At 35.8% G+C, this 20,392-nt stretch overlaps 1 protein-coding gene and 1 pseudogene across 6 annotated transcripts in view; both read left to right on the top strand.

Moving 5' to 3' along the window:
• FRYL (FRY like transcription coactivator) overlaps positions 1–20,392 on the top strand; it is a 276,010-nt gene that overhangs the window by 178,866 nt on the left and 76,752 nt on the right. For all 6 annotated transcript variants that reach the window (XM_063663636.1, XM_063663634.1, XM_054486860.1 and 3 more), the window contains 10 exons: positions 685–771; positions 3,853–4,024; positions 4,796–4,928; positions 7,957–8,064; positions 11,989–12,226; positions 13,113–13,298; positions 13,770–13,856; positions 15,479–15,747; positions 18,521–18,713; positions 19,504–19,628. In XM_063663636.1, the coding sequence (XP_063519706.1) occupies positions 685–771; positions 3,853–4,024; positions 4,796–4,928; positions 7,957–8,064; positions 11,989–12,226; positions 13,113–13,298; positions 13,770–13,856; positions 15,479–15,747; positions 18,521–18,713; positions 19,504–19,628 (1,598 nt within the window). The remainder of the gene's footprint in view (positions 1–684; positions 772–3,852; positions 4,025–4,795; positions 4,929–7,956; positions 8,065–11,988; positions 12,227–13,112; positions 13,299–13,769; positions 13,857–15,478; positions 15,748–18,520; positions 18,714–19,503; positions 19,629–20,392) is intronic.
• On the top strand, positions 20,230–20,328 carry LOC129036032 (U5 spliceosomal RNA; annotated as a pseudogene).

Raw genomic sequence — 20,392 nt, 5'->3', positions numbered from 1 at the left:
TTATTTTTGACAGTGAAGAAATAAAGAATATTTAAATAGAATTAGTACATTGTTATTTACTAGAGTACAAAAGTAATGATAATTAGATAAGTATAAGGGTATCAGTAAGATTAATAAAAGCAAATTGTGCTTTAGATCAAGTGTTCAGAAAACTTGTGACATTAGGTTGCATCTCTTCTTTTTTTCCAGAATTGTACCCACTCCCTTGAATTAGTTACCTTCCTCCAGCACTCCACCAGAATTATAAAACTCCTTTCAAACATCAGTTAATCTTATTAGTTAACTTCCCCCCGCCCCCCGGGAGATTTCCTTCCTAAAGTCCCATTCTTCCTGACCCAGTATGAACTCACTGCTCTCTAGGCCTGCTGCCTGGCTATTGTCTTGGGACTTCCTTTCATTGTCACCCTGGGAATTCTTTCACTTTGAATTTAATATGATTTTGGTGAATGAATGTTTAAAACTTTATTCTGTTGGTTTCAGTATTAAACAAATCATTTGATAATTAAATAATATACTTATAATCATGTATTTTGACCTTAATTCATATGTATTTTTCTTCTGTTCAGCTATGAACTTTTTAAGGGCACAAACCTGTGTTGTTGTCATTGTATATTATATTTATAATTCTCAGCATGATACCTAACACATAGTAGCAAGTTATAAGGATTTTTTTTTTTTTTTAAGGAACGCTTGGATTTTGCAATGAAAGAAATAATATTTGATCTTCTCAGTGTTGGAAAATCTACTAAAACTTTCACCATTAATCCAGAGGTAAAAAAAATTATAATGTAATAATATAAAATCCTATATTTTTTTTTAAGAGCATGATTTCTGGAATCAGAACTCTTAGGTTCAAATCCCAGCTCTACTTCTAATAGTAGCTGTGATCCAGGACAAGTTACTTAACCTTTCTAATAGCTGGCCGAATGGTTTAATAATAGTTTTTGTTTGTTTGTTTGTTTGTTTGTTTGTTTGTTTGAGACAGAGTTTTGCTCTTGTTGCCCAGGCCGGAGTGAAATAATGGTGTTTAAGCATGGTAGAAAATAATAAAGAGGCCGGGCGCGGTGGCTCATGCCTGTAATCCCAGCACTTTGAGAGGCCGAGGCGGGCAGATCACCTGAGGCCAGGAGTTTGAGACCAGCCTGACCAACATAGAGAAACCCCGTCTCTCCTAAAAATACAAAATTAGCCGGGAGTGGTGGCACATGCCTGTAATCCCAGCTACTAGGGAGGCTGAGGCAGGAGAATTGCTTGAACCTGGGAGGCAGAGGTTGTGGTGAGTCGAGATCACGCCATTGCACTCCAGCCTGGGCAATAAGAGCGAAACTCTGTCTCAAAAAAATGAATAAAGAAAGGAAAATTTTATCAGGTTAGTCAGCTCAGCTGGCTCCTGGAAGTTATAACGTGCCCAGGTTTTTTTTGTTGGTTTTTGTTTTTTTTTTTTTTACTTCACATTATTTATATTTAAGGTGTTCTTCAATAAATCTCATTCATTCAACATTTATTGAGCACCTGAAATGTGCCAGGCACTGTTCAAGGTGTTATAGAAAAAACAAAAATTCGTTTCCCCCATGCCAAAAAAAATCAACATTAAAAAAGTGAATGTTATGTCCTGCTTCCATGGTCTCATTATTCACTAGTAAACTCTAATTCATTCTTTAGACATTAGATTTTCAGGATTTTTCAAAATATTTCATAAATTAATTCTTTATTAGAATCTAATTACATTTGAGAATATAAAAAGGCAAAATAGGTGTTATCTGTTTTTTTTCTTATTTATTTTAAATTAGTATCTTGATCCTATACATAGTCAAATCCTAAGGTATGTGTTTATATGGTTAACAAATGAGTTGGAAAGGTAATGCAGCTTTTCATTTGTAATATTTTTAAGATAGTTTAATAATTGTTTCCAGATTTTGGAAGTGGGCAAACATGATTGTTTGTATAGCTGACATACTTAACATGTTGGGGGTACATGTATCCCAGTGGGTGTAGAAGGTAGTTCACTGGAATACAGGAAGAAAATAAAGCTCTTATTTATATATTTCTTGGTTTCTACCAACAAAAATGGTTTCCAGCAACAAAAATTATGAAACAAAAGATATTTTCTTGAACATCCATTTTAAGAAAATATTCACTCCATTGAATAAATTTATTTCTGAAAGTAAGTTTTTTTCTTACTGAAGTTCTCATACTAGGAGTAAAAAAAATCAGTTCTGCTGGGTTTTTTTCTGTGGGGGTGGTGGTTGTTATTTATTAGGTTTACTTCGTTAGGATTATCTTGGATCTGTATTTTCTTTTCTTGGATCTGTATTTTCTTTTCAAGGACTTTTGTAAGAGCTCGTTTAGTTAAAGCTAGATAAAATTATCCATTAGCCCATTTAATCAAATACATGCAAATTGCAATACACTGGAAGAATGTATAAGTGAAGCTACATTGTGGAGCTTTTCTGCGTCTTTCAAGGTGTCGTCTTTGACTATGTGACGTGTGACTGTCTGATACTTAGACTAAGGGAGGGCACCAGTACTATGTCATATATAAAGAAGAGTGAAGCTTAAACTTTTAATCTTACTTAGATAAGATATATATATATTTAAATAAGAGCTTTATTTTCTTCCCGTATTCCATTGAACTACCTTGCACACCCACTGGGATGTGTGTACCCCACTTGAGAGACCACTGGTGTAGATCAGAGATAATGACAGCTTGGGCTTGGATCGTAGTGGTGCAGACAGAGGAGCATTCACTGAGAAAAAAACATTAAGAAGGAATCAAATCTGGGGGCAAGGTCATGCATTTGATTTGAACATGTCTAACCTGAGGCATCCAGGTAGAGGCATCCAAGTAAGAGATGTCAGATGGGTCTGAGGGTCTGAGTTCAGAGAGAGGCCAGGCTTAAAATTTGTGGGTGATCTGGTATGGGTGGTAAATGAAGCCATGTAAGTATATGCAGTTGCTTTGGGAGGTAATACATGATAATAGGAGAAGGCAGCCTAGGAGAACGTTGCCTTGAAGCAGTCTAATATTTAATACCCAGGTCAGGGAGGCCAAACCTGAAATGCAGATAAAGATGACACAGCCAGAAGTGGAACGTAGATACCAAAGGAAGGCAGTGTTTCAGGAGAGAAAGGGTACTTGACCTTGTCCATGTTGCTGGAAAATCAAGTAGCATACTATAAATAGGCCCACTGTTTTGAGCAATATGGTAACTGATGAGTGAGAATGGCTTCAGGGAAGTAATTGGGGAAAGTTTCTTCCATTAAGATAGCAGTATACTTAAGAGAAATGGGATATATTCAGTTGAAAGGAAAATGTTGAAGATGCAAGAAAGAAAAGGTGTATGTAATTGGTGCTGTAATGTTTCCAAACATGCAAGAACAGATGGGATTCCAACAACTAGGAAGACTGTCCCTCCCTCACTATACCAAGAGCAAAAGGGAGGGAGAAGAGGTGCAGGTATAACTAGATTAGTGTGATTTGTAATGAGAGATTGAGGAAAGTTGGTGATTTTTTTTCTTCTGTAAAGTAGAAGACAAGTCATTTGCCTAGAAAGGGGAGGGGACGGGACCATAGGAGGATAGGAGAGTTGAGGAAGAGGATTGCTATAAGCCTTAGAGACAATAAGGAAGCTGGTCGACCTCAGAAGTGAGTGAGTGGCATTTGGGAATTTGATATTAAAGCAAATTCTAATGCCTGGGCTAGTTAAAAATGTTGGACAGAAAGGTTAGTGTTCCTTCTATCTTCCTTCCTTCCACTCCCCAACTCTGATGTTACTGATGAAATATTTCTAACATGCAAAAACCGTAATTTATGATACTCATCTCTTCCTTTTGAATTTTTTTCCTTTGAAGAGAATGAACATAGGCCTCAGAGTCTTCCTTGTAATAGCAGACAGTTTGCAGCAGAAAGATGGTGAACCACCCATGCCAACAACAGGAGTTATTCTTCCCTCAGGAAATACTCTTCGTGTAAAGAAAATATTTCTCAATAAAACCTTGACAGATGAAGAAGCAAAAGTCATAGGTTAGTTTAACTGAAATTAAATAAGTTGCTTTGTAATGCAGTTTCATATTCTTTTATAAAAGTCTGATCAAATATAAAATGTATATAAATTTGCCTAATACGGTTTCTCTAGTATATACAGCTGTACAAAATGAATATTTCTGTTTTTTTTTTTTTTTTTTTTTGAGACAGAGTCTCACTCTGTTGCCCAGGCTGGAGGGCGTGGTGCAATCTTGGCTGACTGTAAGCTCTACCTCCTGAGTTCAAGTGATTTTCATGCCTCAGCCTCCCAAGTCGCTGGGACCACAGGCGTGCATCACCACGCCTGGCTAATTTTTGTATTTTTAGTAGAGATGGGGGTTTGCCACGTTGGCCAGGCTGGTCTTGAACTCCTGACCCCAAGTGATTTCACTTGCCTCAGCCTCCCAAAGTGCTGGGATTACAGACGTGAGCCACCGTGCTCAGCCCACAATGAATACGTTTTTTTGGTAATAGTCATGAGTCTTCATGTTAAGAGTTTTCCAGTTAAATCTTTATCACAGGATCCTATTCACTGCATTCTGTCCTTTCTTCAACTTAATTTTAGTCCTCTGCATAATTTTCACATAATTTCTCCAATTAGTCCAGTATACTGAAGCTGATCATCAGGGAGAAGAATATGTCACAGTTGAAACCCCTTTTGTGGCAACAATAAGCTAATATATCATTTAAAGATTAATAGGCTTTTATTACAGAAAGTAAGTATTCTTTATCTAATTTCAGATATTTTATAACTGAAGTTTTTTCCCCTAGGAATGTCACTTTACTATCCTCAAGTAAGAAAAGCATTAGATAGCATCCTCAGACATTTGGACAAAGAAGTTGGGAGACCAATGTGTATGACCAGTGTGCAGATGTCTAATAAGGAGCCTGAAGACATGATTACGTATGTAGTAAATTATGTTCCTTCATTGCTATTTCAGTTTTCCTAAGACAGTATGGATGGTTCTTGCTTACCTGTCTCCTTCCTTTGTCTTTGGAGTTCTTCCATGTTTCTATCTGTTGCAGTTTTCAATACAGTGATTCCTTCCACGCACTCAGTTTTATTCTTTAAAGTGCTGTCAAACTGGTATAGATAGCAAAACTCACTCTAGATCCCAGTCAGGTGTGTTGTCAGTGACAAGGCCCTACACTTACTCCGTGAGCAAAATATGAATCCTAGGTACCCCGGATGTATGTGGGCATGATTGGTTTATTATGTCAAATAAATGCTTTTACTGCCAAAGCCCTAGTTTAAAAAAAAAAAAAAAAATCCTGAAAATCTGAACTCTGATTATTTTTGACTCCTAGGAACTAAGGGGTATAGAGAGGAATAACATATGAACAGTTTTTTTCAAAACACTACCTCATCCCACCCCACCCCTAGGGCCTTGTCATTATTTGTCATCTCTGCATCTTTTTTTCTTATTGTTAGGGACTTCCTCCTCAGGAAACTGTATGTTGTGGCAATAACTTATTTTATTTGCTAGAAAACATCTACATATTCTCTGTAAGGGAGGAGATTCTTCTGGATATTAATATTTGCATTATAGGTCTTAGAATACCAAATTTGATATTTAATCTCTAAATGTATTTAATATACAATTATTATGTACTACTATATGCTAATATCTCTGAGAGTTTCTTTAATGTGAAGTTTTTTGCCAATGTTACTTCCTCTGGGAAATCTTGTTTTTCACCACAACCACTTCCCACATTTAGTCAGTAAGTTTTTGCTTTCACCCAGTTCCTCTGATACCTATATAGTGTATTTCTTCTGTAACTCCATTAACTTTCTATTCTATTTCAGTGTGCTTTAATTTAGGATCTTTGAGATAGAGAGCACCCTCTCAGTGACTAGGAGAAAAGCAAGATAGCAATAAAGATTTTATTACTTACAGGTGGGTGGGGGACACTGCACATGTGGAGGCCACACTCATGGAGGTCAGGAAGCATGTGTAGAGAGAGAGAGAAAGAGGCCCATGGGCCAATGCCTTTTTTGGGTTGAGGGTGTTATCCAAACAGTTGCCTATGGGGAATTCTAATTGGTGGATTGAAAGCAAGCAGCCATGAGTTCAGGAGGTCATGCTGTGCCTGAGAGGTGGTCACTGTAGCACATCTGCATAGTCCATGTGGGGTATGCAGGTCAGTGGGGCCAGTCAAGTAGCCTGCATCTAGGTATCCGTATGGAGGTGATTACCAGGAAGAAGTTGTGTAAGACAGATACCTGAATCAACCACATTAAAGAACTGGGGGATGGAGTGGGGTGTAGAACTGGGAACTGTCTCAAGGATGACTGAGCCCTATTTCTGGTATGAGAAAATCAAACTTATATTTAAAATGGGTGCCAAAGCAACGTAAAATTATAAGAACACACTACACAGTGATGTTACTTTTTCTTTCTTTGTGGTACTTCCTCTTTGTTAGCCAATACCCTCTTTTGATTATCTATTTTTGTAAAATGTCATGTGGGTTATCCTGGGAGACCAGGAGGCAACACCATTGCACACTTTGCTGTCTGTGTATGAACTGAATAACAGTTGCACCTTGACCAATCACTGACAGCCTTGATGGAAAATGACAGTGATTATGATGTGCGTGGTGCTTTATGGACCAAAGAACCAAAGCAAAGTTTGTTTATGCCATTACTTAATGTATGGTAGCTTAAATTTGAACTGCCTTTTTGGGGACTGGTATTATTTAACTAAAGTGTGGTAACTGAAATTCATGCATTTTGAAACCATGTAAAAAGAGGACTGACTATATGAAATCTCTAAAAGGAGGTAGTGAGTCCATTGCCACTATAACAAATACCCAAGGCCGGGCACGGTGACTCATGCCTGTAATCCCAGCACTTTGGGAGGCCGAGGCGTATGTATCACCTGAGGTCAGGAGTTCAAGACCAGCCTGACCAACATGGTGGAACCCCATCTGTACTAAAAATACAAAAAGTTAGCTGGGCGTGGTGGCAGGCGCCTGTAATCCCAGCTACTTGGGAGGCTGAGGCAGGAGAATCGCCTGAACCTGGGAGGCGGAGGTTACAGTGAGCTGAGATCACGCCATTGCACTCCAGTCTGGGCAACAAGAGCAAAACTCCATCTCAAAAAAAAAATAAAAAATAAAATTAAAACCCAGAACACTGAGAATATCCAAATTCTTTTACATAAGGATTATTTTATTAGGCCAACTGAAGAACAATTTAGATGAAAGAAATTTAAAAGACCTCACCTTCAAATACAGACCAAAATAAAAACCAGTATATTAAGAGGTTAGACATTTAAAATAAATAAAATTATTGAATAACTAGAAGAAAATATAGTAAAATTAAATTGTATTAAGCCTCTAGAGGTACCAGGATTTTCAAAAACTTGGCTCATTTTATTACATTAAATTTTAAGTATGTGTATTTATGTGTGTGTGTCACATACAGGACAAGAACAAACAATATAAACACCTATGTATGAGATGAATGTTTCTAAGACCTTTGTTAGTGGAAGATATTAAGTGAAAACGATGTGGCTAATTTTATAGGCCCCCCCCAAAATAACCAGTATTTAGTTATTTAATGATATCAATGTTATTTATTATTTTAATATTATTTATGGGAGGCTAAATATTAAATATTTAATCATCTTAAATATTAATAAGATTAATTATAATCTGTTTAAATATTTGTCATGTAATAATGGTTGTAATGCTTGTTGTCTAGTTACTGAAAACCTTTTTGTTTGCTGGTTTTATTTTGAATTATTTCTGTATTCTTTTGTCCATATATAGACTAATAATTATCTACAGGATTTATGTGTATTTTTTTAATATTAAATACATTAAACTTTAGGGGAGGGCTCCCACTTTCTGTAGTTATTTTTCCAAGTTTGATTTCATTGTCTAGCATATGTAATATGTTTCTTATTAAATCCTGTTGTATTTTTCAGGGGGGAAAGAAAACCCAAGATTGATTTGTTTAGAACTTGTATTGCTGCGATTCCAAGGTTGATTCCTGACGGTATGAGTAGAACTGACCTGATTGAATTGTTAGCAAGGTAAATGAGAATTACTGTGTGCTATGTTAGGTTTTATGTCTTCTGCTCCTTTATATTTCTAATATACCTTTGTTACTGTTATCACTAAAAAGGCGATGATAAAGACATTTCTAATCCTTTGTCTGATTTACTTTCTAAGCTTCCATTTTGTCTTTTTTTGTTGTTGTTAAACACATTTTCCTCACTAATTTTTAACTTCTCAAATTCTTCTAGCTTCCCCCCACAAATCCTATCTTTCAGTTCCCTATTTTTCCATCTAGTATCCTTTCCTGGGATTTCTGTAACACATTATCCCTTAACATATGGGCATTATCAGTGTATGGTAATTCCCAGATAGGCAATTAATTATTGTGTTTTGTGTTTACTCTTACAGTCATTTCTTTAGTATCTCTAGTGGTAATCAGGTCTCATTTGTGCTTTTTTTTCCCCCCTATGGCAGAACTGTGGCATTTAAATTTTTCTCTCTCTTTTATTAGGCATGTCATAGCTCTGTAAAATGAGTAAATAACCTGACAACCAAACTTAAATACTAGCTCCTAATTCTAAGTTGAGGCGATAGCCTGTTGAAAAACTGCTTTGCTGATGTAGTTAGGGATTCCCTAGATAAGGGATCAGCACATTTTTCTGGAAAGTACCAGATAGTATTTTAGGGTTTTGCAGATCATTATGATCCTTGTAATGGGTCCAATTATACAGTTTGATAGAAGTAAGACCTAGTGTTCAGTAGATCAGTAGAGTGACTGTAGTTTACAATAATCTGTTGTACATTCCAAAATAGCTAGAAAAGAATAATTTAAAGGTTTCTAACATAAAGAAAAGACAAGTATTTATGGTGATAGATATCCTCATTACTCTGATTTGATCTTTACAAATTATTTGAATGCATTAGATTATCACATCTACCACAGAAGTATATGCAACTGTTGTGTATCAATAAAACAAGCAAACACATACTCATCTCTGCCATTATAGTACAAAAGCAGCCATAGACAATAGAGTGCACATGACTGCATTCCAATAAGCATCTGGCTGGATTTAGCCCTTGAGCCACAGTTTGCCAGCCCCTGTCCTAGATGAAAAAAACAAATACAATGACTATAGCAGAGCAGCAATATTTGACTATGTTGAAAGGTGTTTACTTGTTGCTGGGCATTTATCACTTAGGTGTAAGTTAAATTCATAATAAATAGACAATTAATAGACTGTTCCAGCAATCCTTTCTCCCCACTTTCCTAGCTTTTCACACACCCTGGCACTACCTTATCCTCAACTATTGCCTGTTGTGATCAGAGATTTTATGTCTCCTGTGATTATTGTGAAAGAAAGGGGTTACTTTGCATTATATAAATTTGTTCCCTTCGCACAGTCTCCTAAATTTTTTGTGAATTAGATTGCAGAGTTACAAAGTTCTTCATGCCAGCATTGGAAATAAGAAACATTAATTATTTATGACACTGTTCCTTGGGAGAGCAGTAAACAACTATGGTTCAATTCTGCTCTTACTCCTCCTATTTCAACATAACTCATCTACATCTCTGTGGTTGTTGAGCCACAAGAGTAGATCTCCCATCTTTTCCACCAAAATGAAACTGTAACTATGAGCGCCAGGGATGGGACAGCCTAGTAAAAGAGCAGACAGCTGAATAGTGAATGACAATTTGCTTTGCTGTTCACTTTGCTTCTTTCTCCTATGATATTTGTTTACTAATAATTTACCTCAATGGAAAGGAAGATCTTTCTTCCTTTAGAAGAAATAGAAAGGGTCTGTTCTATTCTCTCCTCTCTTCTTATCATTTGGAATTGTGCTGTCTAAATCTTATTTACTTTACCATAAAGGAAGCAAACAAACAAAATGAAGATGCATTGTAAATTTGCAGACCTGTATCCTGTCCCTAAGGAAAGTTAATTAATTCCCCTGCCTTTAATTAACCAAGCTTTATTGTTATTCTGCTCTGTACAATGAGCAGTTAACTCACACATGTATACCCTGTATCACACAGATAGGAGTAAGATAGATGTTTACGTATTCATGGATTTAAGGAATGTTGAAATAACCTTTAAAGTCAGCATCATTGAGGACTGTCACTCTCTTCTCCCATATTGTATCTCCTGGTGCCACTATTAGAGACAGAATACTGGGCTAGAGATGCTTCATTTGACCCTGTTTATTTCTCATGTGCTGATGGAACTGCTGCTGCTTTGTTGCTTACTCCTCAGTCTGTCTAGCTGTAATACATCTTCTCTTTAGTCTCATTGTCAGTTGAAAGTTGGCTTCGTGATGACTAGAACTGAGTTCAGCAGGGTGAATACTTATATCTCCTTTCTCCTAAACCACACAACTTTCTGCCTCTATCGTGGATAACTCCATTTTTCCAGCTTCCCAAGCATGTAATTGTGTTTAATATTACGTACTTACCTTATTCATTCAGACTATTTCTAACTCTGGTACATTTGTCTTTGTAGTCAGTTACTAACATAATTCTCTTCAGACCCAAATCAGAAACTCTTTATTCATATAATATTATTATATAATAGTGGCTCCCACTACTGTAGCCATTTTTTTAAAAAATTTCTTGTTTATCATTCTCTTTTATGTTATGGTAAACTTCTGTAACTAAAATTATATTCAAAGCCCCATATTGTTTTGATGTATTTAAAAGCAGATTGTATATAGCATCTCCTAATTTGTTTAGACTTAAGCTCTCTTTAGGAACTTATGTGCTGAGTCAACACATTTTGTTTTCTTTTTTTTTTTTTGAGATGGTGTCTTGCTCTGTTGCCCAGGCTGGAGTGCAGTGGCACAATCTCGGCTCATTGCAACCTCTGCCTCCCGGGTTCAAGCAATTCTCCTGCCTCGGCCTCCTGAGTAGCTGGGATTACAGGCGTGCACCACCACGCCTGGCTAATTTTTTTGTATTTTTAATAGAGACGGGATTTCATCGTGTTGGCCAGGCTGGTCTCAAACTCCCGACCTCAAGTGATTCACCCGCCCCAGCCTCCCAAAGTACTGGGATTATAGGTGTGAGCCACTGAGCTCAGCCTTATTTTTTTTTCTAGGCATATACCATTTATGATATTACTCCTAAATTTACTCTCATTCTGACCTTCAATGATTATTCTGTTGCATTGATTCCATCTTCATTTGTTGTATATCCTTCTTCACAATCAGCCATCCTATATTTAACTGTAACTTCAGTGCATATAAAGAATGATTGAGTGGTGGCTCACGCCCGTAATCCCAGCACTTTGGGAGGCCGAGGTGGGCGGATCATGAGGTCTGGAGATCCAGACCATCCTGGATAACACGGTGAAACCCCATCTCTACTAAAAATACAAAAAATTAGCTGGGTGTGGTGGCGGGCGCCTGCATTCCCAGCTACTTGGGAGGCTGAGGCAGGAGAATGGCATGAACCCAGGAGACAGCGCTTGCAATGAGCCGAGATCATGCCACTGCACTCCAGCCTGGGTGACAGAGCGAGACTCCATCTCAAAAAAAAAAAAAAGAATGATTGAGATAAATCGTGTTCTTACAGTGATAGCAAAGATTAAATAAATGTGACGATAGTGCTAAGATAGCGTATGATTAGATATCATTTTTTATTGATTATAAGATAACAATACAGTATTTTAAGGATTAAAGGATTTTAAATGGAATTCTAATGTCATTTGTATCAAACTTATTATTCAGATTATAGTAAAAACACCAACTAATGGGAATAGATTCATATGTGAATTTAAACAAATGAGAGTATAAACTAGCATAAAGTTGAATATAGCATGAAAAAGTGATCATTGGTTGCTATCTTCATATTTCTTACAAAACAACTAAGAGGACATTTATTTTAAGGTCATAGTTTTAAGTTTCAGATGATAAAACTAATTGAAAGGTATTGAAGTTTGCTAATGGAATTTTGTTCTTGGTAGGCTCACAATTCATATGGATGAAGAACTGCGTGCTCTGGCTTTCAATACTCTGCAGGCACTAATGCTTGATTTTCCAGATTGGCGGGAGGATGTTCTTTCAGGATTTGTTTATTTTATTGTTCGTGAAGTGACTGATGTCCATCCCACGCTTCTTGATAATGCCGTAAAGATGTTGGTACAATTAATAAATCAGTGGAAACAAGCAGCCCAAATGCATAATAAAAACCAGGACACTCAGGTACCAGATTCTTTTCTATTGTCCTTTTGTATGTGGTCAGTGCTAAATGACCAATAATGGTTTTAATACAGATTTACGTTATCAAACACTAAAAGTATTATTAGTTCTATTCACTCTCAATGTGTTCCTAATCCCTTAAACTGAACTTTCCCATAGTTCCTGTGGTGAATATATAGTGTTTATGTGTCTAACTTTTCTAATCATCTTTTTTGGGTTTTTAATGAGCATAGAAATTAGAGATAATTCCAGCTGACTTTTAGGTTGTTTCCAATATATTTAAGGCCAATACAATAAATTTTTGGTAGTCTTCCATTTGGGTTATTTGATTGTTTTATCCATGTCACCAGTCCCTGTTTCACATAGACAGTAACTGTGCTCCTTAACCGTAAAGATGCTCAAATCATTGATTTATGATAATGTATAAATCATAGAACCTTGAAATTTTAGACCCGAGCCATTGAAGCCAACCTAGCTTCTCAACCTTTAATGAGCATACAAATCAACAGGGCCCTAAGAAAGAGTTTCAAGAGTTTCTTAGAAGCTCTCAGGTATTGCCAGGCTGCTGGTCCACACTCTGAGCGTGAAAGATACACTACAGTCCCCTCATTTTCCATATAGAAATTAGATGAAGAGCAATTGTCAGTTCCAAGGTTACAAAATAGTCAGAGAATGATAGAAGTTAGGTACAGAATTCATATTTAGACTGCCAGTGAAATGTTTTCACTGTGCACACTATTCCATTTTTATAAAATACATGCTATTTAAATTGCTTGAGCTGAGGCAGACCTATAGTCATAATCACTATGATTTGCTTTATTTTTTATTGTTTTTCGGGAATGTCTGTACATACATTTTTTTATTTTATTTTTAACTTCTGTTTTTCAAGCATGGTGTAGCTAATGGAGCTTCTCATCCCCCTCCTCTGGAAAGGAGCCCATATTCCAACGTATTCCATGTGGTTGAAGGCTTTGCGCTTGTCATTCTCTGTAGCAGTCGACCTGCCACTAGGAGGCTAGCCGTCAGTGTCCTTAGAGAAATACGGGCTTTATTTGCACTTTTGGAAATACCTAAGGTAAGATTTAGGTATTTCATTCGGTTATCTAATGAAAGTACTTAAAAACCATCTCTTTGTCCATCCTTATCCCATGTAGGTAGGTTACTACCATGGGTCTAAACTAACCTACCGTTCTCAATTGGGAGGCCGAGTCGGGCGGATCACAAGATCAGGAGATCGAGACCATCCTGGCTAACACGGTGAAACCCCGTCTCTACTAAAAATATAAAAAAAAAATTAGCCGGGCGTGGTGGTGGGCACCTGTAGTCCCAGCTACTCGGGAGGCTGAGGAGAATGGCGTGAACCAGGGAGGCGGAGTTTGCAGTGAGCCAAGATGGCGCCACTGCACTCCAGCCTGGGTGACAGAGCGAGACTCCGTCTCAAAAAAAAAAAAAGAAAACAAAATGTGAATTTTTAGTGTTTACTTGGGTTTGGCTACTTTGCTTAAACATTCCTAATTTTTTTAGACATATGATGTCTTTTTTACAGGGTGATGATGAATTAGCCATAGATGTGATGGACAGGCTAAGCCCATCCATTCTTGAGAGCTTCATACATCTCACTGGGGCTGATCAGGTAACTATAGTGACTTCATTCTACCCAATCTTGTTTTGAGACTTAAGACAGACACATATGTATACATGTACATGTGCATACATAAAATAACTTCCTTAACAAATGTAATGTGTTAGAAAGTATTTTTGAAAACTAGAAAATGCTTAAGAGTAGTACTTAAAAAGTGACATTCATTTATACTTGGTTAAGTACTCTTCTACATAGAAATAAAAATAATTTAATGTTTGTAAAATTCTAATCCTTCCAATCTAAGAAGTTTCTGTTAAATTGAATCTTTATGCTACCGTTTGCTGTTTATTATGGCATATAATATTCATGAGATAGAAATACTTGTTAAAATGCTATGGGAAAAAAATAGTGATACTCAAAGCAAAAACTTACACCCTGCTTTTTTGGCGACTGTTTTTTGTGTATCATATAAGTTTAAGTATAGTGGATTAAGTACATAGTGTTTTATACCATGTCATATGTAATTTGACTCATTAAAATGGAGAGAAACACTTTGTCCACAAACACATTACTAACAAAGTTTATGCAAACTTTCTTGCTTGGTCTTGGTGGGGTAAAAGGTCATATATTAAGATTCCAAAGTTGATGTAAGAATAGCTATGAAATCTTACTATTTAAAAATATTTCCTCCTATTTTAGAATACATGGACAAGAGGTTAATGCATAACATTAAGAGCTTGCCGCATAACACCTGATTCTTATAATTCATGAGTTATATGTAGCCAAGGGAGGTAATAAGATTTTATAAGCCTAAGAGATTATTAGAAATCTGTACAATTCCCCCCCTCCATGATGCTACCATGATGCTAAACTTCTTAAAAAACTAATTTTTAATTTTTATTTATTTTTAAATAGACACAATTGTACATATTTATAGGGTGCAATTCGATGTTTCGATACATGTCTATATTGTATAATGACCCAATCAGGATAGTTAGTGTATCCATCATCTCATGTGTTTATTATTTATTTGTGATAAGAACTTTCAAAAGCCTCTCTTCTAGTTACTTTATGAAAGGATCTATACAATTCAAAACATTTTGTTTTAGATATTAACCATAAATTACAAATTATTCCAAAAAGAGAGTAACGGATGACTTGTTTCTGGTGCCTAAAGCAGTGCTTAATATACTTTTCTTTGAACATAAATGTTTATCTCTTCAGTATAAGAGTTCAAATATTGAACAAGTAGTTAAGAATATATACCTCTGGAGAAGAGCTCATTTATGAGTCTGTTCCACACATACATAGATACAGGTCAACATGAAAGTTAATGGTTCACTCTTTAGTTCTCTAGCAGCTTTTGGTATACCATGAAATTTGGATATTTATTTAAGAATTACTTAAATAGTGGTCCTGAACTTCTTTGGTTTATAGTCCTCTTGAGAATAATGAAAACAGTGGAATCCCTCTCCAAAAAAAAGACATGTATGCACATACAGAAACTTTACATGCAGTTTCAGGAATTCTCTACTCCCTTCAACCTACCATGGACTTTATATTATCTTGTTTTAGAAACTACTAATACACCACTTTCAGTTTAAAGCAATTTATATGGTAAAATTTCAAAGTTATTGAAATGTCTAATAATCAATTTTTTCCTCTCCATATAGACTACTTTGCTCTATTGCCCTAGCTCGATAGATTTACAAACATTAGCAGAATGGAACTCTTCTCCTATTAGCCACCAGTTTGATGTGATTAGTCCATCACACATATGGATATTTGCACATGTGACCCAAGGCCAAGACCCATGGATTATAAGTCTCTCCAGTTTTTTAAAGCAAGAAAATCTTCCTAAACACTGCTCTACAGCTGTGAGCTATGCTTGGATGTTTGCATACACAAGACTTCAGTTGTTGTCCCCTCAGGTCGATATAAAGTAAGTTATTTTCCTAGTGTAAATTTAAAAATGTATAGACTGTCAGCTTTCATATGTATTTATTTGAAAAATTCAAAAGTATTACAGATTGGAAGGCCCATAAATAATATGTGATACTGCATTGATGTCTTAAGGAGGGAGAAGAATGTTGTCAAGGACATAGTCTCATAACTTCTTCATCCTTTTCATGTAATACAGTCTCACCAAATTTTAATTATTAATTTACTTAATAACACTGTACTTGGTACATAGTTGTGTCCATCGAATCTGTGTTAAGGGAAAAAATTAGGAAAGAATCTAAGGATGAGTATGGATGTAGGTACAGAAGTTTGTAGATAAAGGGTGAGAAGCAGAGCGAAACTCAGCTCAGTGGCCTTACTTTTCCCGATGACAGTATAAGGAAGGCCACCTTCTGGTGGGGAGTGGTAATAACACACTGAGTAGGAGATTTGAGGATGTTGGTAAAGATTTGGAGTAACTGATGATGAAATGGAGAGTTGACCAAGGTCATTATAAATTTCAGTTAGTTGTTTTTTTGTTTGTTTTTGTTTTTTGTTTTTTGTTTTTTTTTTTTTGCTCTTAAATACAGAGGAGAATTTTTGAATCTGGATTTGGGTTCCTGATTTCTCCTTACAGAGTACACCATTGATCACATTGAATGGAATGAGTCCTCTCAGCATATAACTTGCCCATGCAAACCCAGCATCTGGATTGACCTATCACTTGAGGCCTACATTAAAGGCTCTTCAAACCTGACTTCCCTCTGTACCTTTTTTCTTACTTTCTATCAATACTTTCAATGTTGGAACCAAATTATCCCCTCAGAGTTCATTAAGTGTGGTTGGTAGTTTCCATTTTGTGAGCTTTTCTTCACATGAGCGTAGGATATCTTTTTTTTTTTTTTAATTTTTGCATATCCATATCTAATATAGTTCAAATTCAATCTTATTTTTGAAAATCTCTTAAACTTCCTACCCAGAGTAGTCCTTCTTACTTTTGGATTTGAATATATATATATATTTGGTATTTCTACATATACAAGCTAATTGTATATATATGTTCTCAGGTATTGAGTATTGGATTTCTTTTTTGTTTTGTGTTGTGTTTTTTGTTGTTTTTTTTTTTTAAAGAGGCAGGGTCTCACTCTGTCACTTAGGCTGGAATGCAGAGGTGTAATCATAGCTCATTGCAATCTCGAACTTCTGGGCTCAAGCAGTCCTCCCACTTCAGCCTCCTAAAGTGCTGGGATTATAGCTGTGAGCAGCCACACCTGGTCTGGATGTTACTTTTTAAATAAAGATTGACATTTGCCACCTTGCATACCATTTATGACCTTAAGTAGCCTTCCCTAATTACCATATTTTAAATTATAATCCCATATCCTACCAGCATTCTTTATCTCCCCTTTCTGCTCTATTTTTCTTCATCAAACTTAGCACCATCTGACATTGTTTTATTTATTTCTTTATTGTATGTCTCCCATGGCCTGCATGAGGGCAGTGATTTTTTTGACAGTTTTTTTAACTGATACGTTACCAGTGCTTAGATCATTTTCTAACATACTAGGACATTGTTCTATGATACTCTTGCTGAATTAACGAAGTGGTGTGTTTGTATTACTTACCTTAACATATTACAAAACTTGTTGAAGGCAAGGATTATATATTTGTATTTTTCCTCTTTCATTTTGCTCTCAGTTCTCAATTCTAACATAATTTTGATATTTGGAAAGATTTATGGAATTGTTTCAAAATATTTTATTGATGTAATCTTTCAAGACAGAAATTTGGCAGAAGCCTTGAAAATATGTATCTTCTTTGACTCTGATTTCATTTTCAAGAATTACCTAAGAAAATAATTAACCATATATTCAAATGTATAGTATTGTGTATAACAGGGAAAAACTGCTATTAGCCAAAATGTCAAACAACAAAACTTTGGTTATATAAAATATGATACTTTATATTGATATAGCATACAGTTAATCAAAATAATGTCACAGAAGTATATTAATTTACGTAGAGAGGTGAAAAATACATAAGTCTAAAAAGTAGATACAAAATAAACATTTAATGTGTATAAATTAAAAGAGATGTATTCATGCACTTATGATTCATGTATATGAATTAAAGATATATAGAATATGCAGTGTTTATTTTCATGTGGGATTAAAGGTGATTTTGATTTTATTTTCTTTCTACATTGAGTATGGATAGTAAGTTATAAAATATGGCCCAATAAAATATTAACTTTTATCACAGGAATAATAATGTTAAAATGATCTGGTAACATATTTTAATTTTTAATCCAGTACTTTATTCATTGATATCAGTCCACAAAAACAGTACCAGTAATAAAAACCTTATGCTAACCATCTCTCTAATTAGCATTAGGCCAGGCACGGTGGCTCACCCCTGTAATCCCAGCACTTTGGAAGCCGAGGCAGGTAGATCATCTGAGCTCAGGAGTTAGAGACCATCCTGGGCAACATGGCGAAACCTCATCTCTACCAAAAATACAAAACATTTGCTGGGCGTGATGGCACACACCTGTAGTCCTAGCTACTCTGGAGGCTGAGGTGGGAGGATCACTTGAGCCTGAGAGGTGGGGAGGTTGCAGTGAGCCAAGATTGTGCCACTTGCACTCCGGCCTGGGTGACAGAGTGACACTCTGTCTCAAAAAAAAAAAGAAAGAAATTTAGCATTAGTTAAAATAAACTTTTAAAAACATGTTGTGTTATTCATATCTGCCTATTTTTCTTTTTTTTCCTTAGTAGCCCCATCAATGCTAAGAAAGTAAATACCACCACAAGCAGTGACTCATACATTGGCCTGTGGAGAAACTATCTGATCCTTTGCTGCAGTGCAGCAACATCGTCATCTTCCACATCTGCAGGTTCTGTGAGATGTTCTCCTCCTGAGACGCTGGCGTCTACCCCAGATAGCGGCTATAGCATTGATTCTAAAGTAAGTTTCTCAGATCCACTGTTGGATGTATGAAATCTGAATGGCCCCATAAAAATAAGATTTTAAAATTTCTTTTTATGGACAATAAAGTAACTCAGTTGAAAGTGTATTACTTACTTGCAAAAAGGAAAATACCTCAAGAAAGCCCATCATTGTTTTTATGGATTCCTAGTTGGAATCAATAATACGTACATAGTTTTCCATTGGAAAGAAAGACCCGTGCTCATTCAGTTTATCATGCTCAATATTTTTAAAGAAATTGTCATACCTGTTTTCCCATATTCCAGTTTTTATAGTTCTCACACTTCACAGAACCCAAAAGGAATCATTTAAATAATTAAACGCCTTTCTAGAATTTCCCTAAATCATGTAGTGATCTAAAGGGTACTTGATAAGAACAGTGGTTTAGTTTTCATGAAAATGACAAAACTTAAGACCAGCGTGTCTGACTTTAACACTGATGACTATTTTAGAAGTCATTTTGTTTTCTTCATGTTCATGGACCAAAAGGTACAGAGTATCTGATGAAGGGAGTCAGCCTATTATATGATCGTGAGTGTCTGTAAGAAATTAGGAGCCCCAAGTTCTGTTAATGAACTTGCATTAAGCCATTGGACAAGTTATTTAACCTTTTAAGTTATGTACACCACAGGTGAAATTTGAGGTATCATTCATAGTAAAGTTTCACCTGTCCTTTATCCTTGACCTAAGACTACTGAAATCTCAGATTATCTAATTGGACATAGTATCATTAGTGGCTGTTATAAATACAATATTTTTTTTTTTCCAGATTATTGGCATCCCATCCCCTTCATCCTTGTTTAAGCACATAGTTCCAATGATGCGCTCTGAGAGCATGGAAATCACAGAATCCCTTGTTCTAGGTCTTGGCAGGACCAACCCAGGAGCTTTTAGGTAACTATGTTCATACATTTTTTTCTATGTCCTAAAAGAATAAATGTGCTACTTAGAAGGTGTGGTAGGGTCCTTAGAAGGTGTGGTAGGGTCAAGCAGAGTGCTTATTGGGATGGTCACATACCAGGCCTGCCTTCACCAGTTAACTAGCCATGTAACATTTAACATGGATTAACATTAAAATCCAAACATTAACATTTATTGGAAGTTTTATTTCCTCATTTTGATTGAGCAGATTAAAACTTACCTATATGTTCTAGAAATAATGAAATGCCATATAAATATTTAATATTTTCCTACTATATTTATTTATGTAGTCATTCTTTTAATGTGTAATCTTGGTCTAGTAGTTAAAACGCCAGTTTTCCCGCTTCTTATCCAAGAGAATTAGAGTATCTTTCAAAAAGTATTTACATAGATGTTTGATATCATTCGTGATGTTTTTTATATTAATGAAGCAAATTCTTCAGTTTTGCCTGAAGTTCTGCCTTGTTGTCTCCTGGGCACATAATTTATTCTTTTGAGAATTTCCTCAATTAATATGAGAATGGTATCTGATGTTTTGTCTCCAAGATAACCTGTACAACCAGGGAATAGGTTAATACTCTGGTTTCGCTTCAGATTGTATAAATCTTTTGCCTTTTGCTAAAGATTTCCATAGAGAGGAACATTTAAATAAAAATAAGTAAAAAAAGAATAGTTTAATAAATTGTAATATATCTATAGGTATGGGATAGCATTTCTTATAAATGAAGTTTTGGAAA

This window comes from Pongo pygmaeus, chromosome 3, assembly GCF_028885625.2.
Source record: "Pongo pygmaeus isolate AG05252 chromosome 3, NHGRI_mPonPyg2-v2.0_pri, whole genome shotgun sequence".
Lineage (NCBI taxonomy): Eukaryota > Metazoa > Chordata > Mammalia > Primates > Hominidae > Pongo > Pongo pygmaeus.
This window is presented reverse-complemented; position numbering and strand designations above follow the sequence as displayed.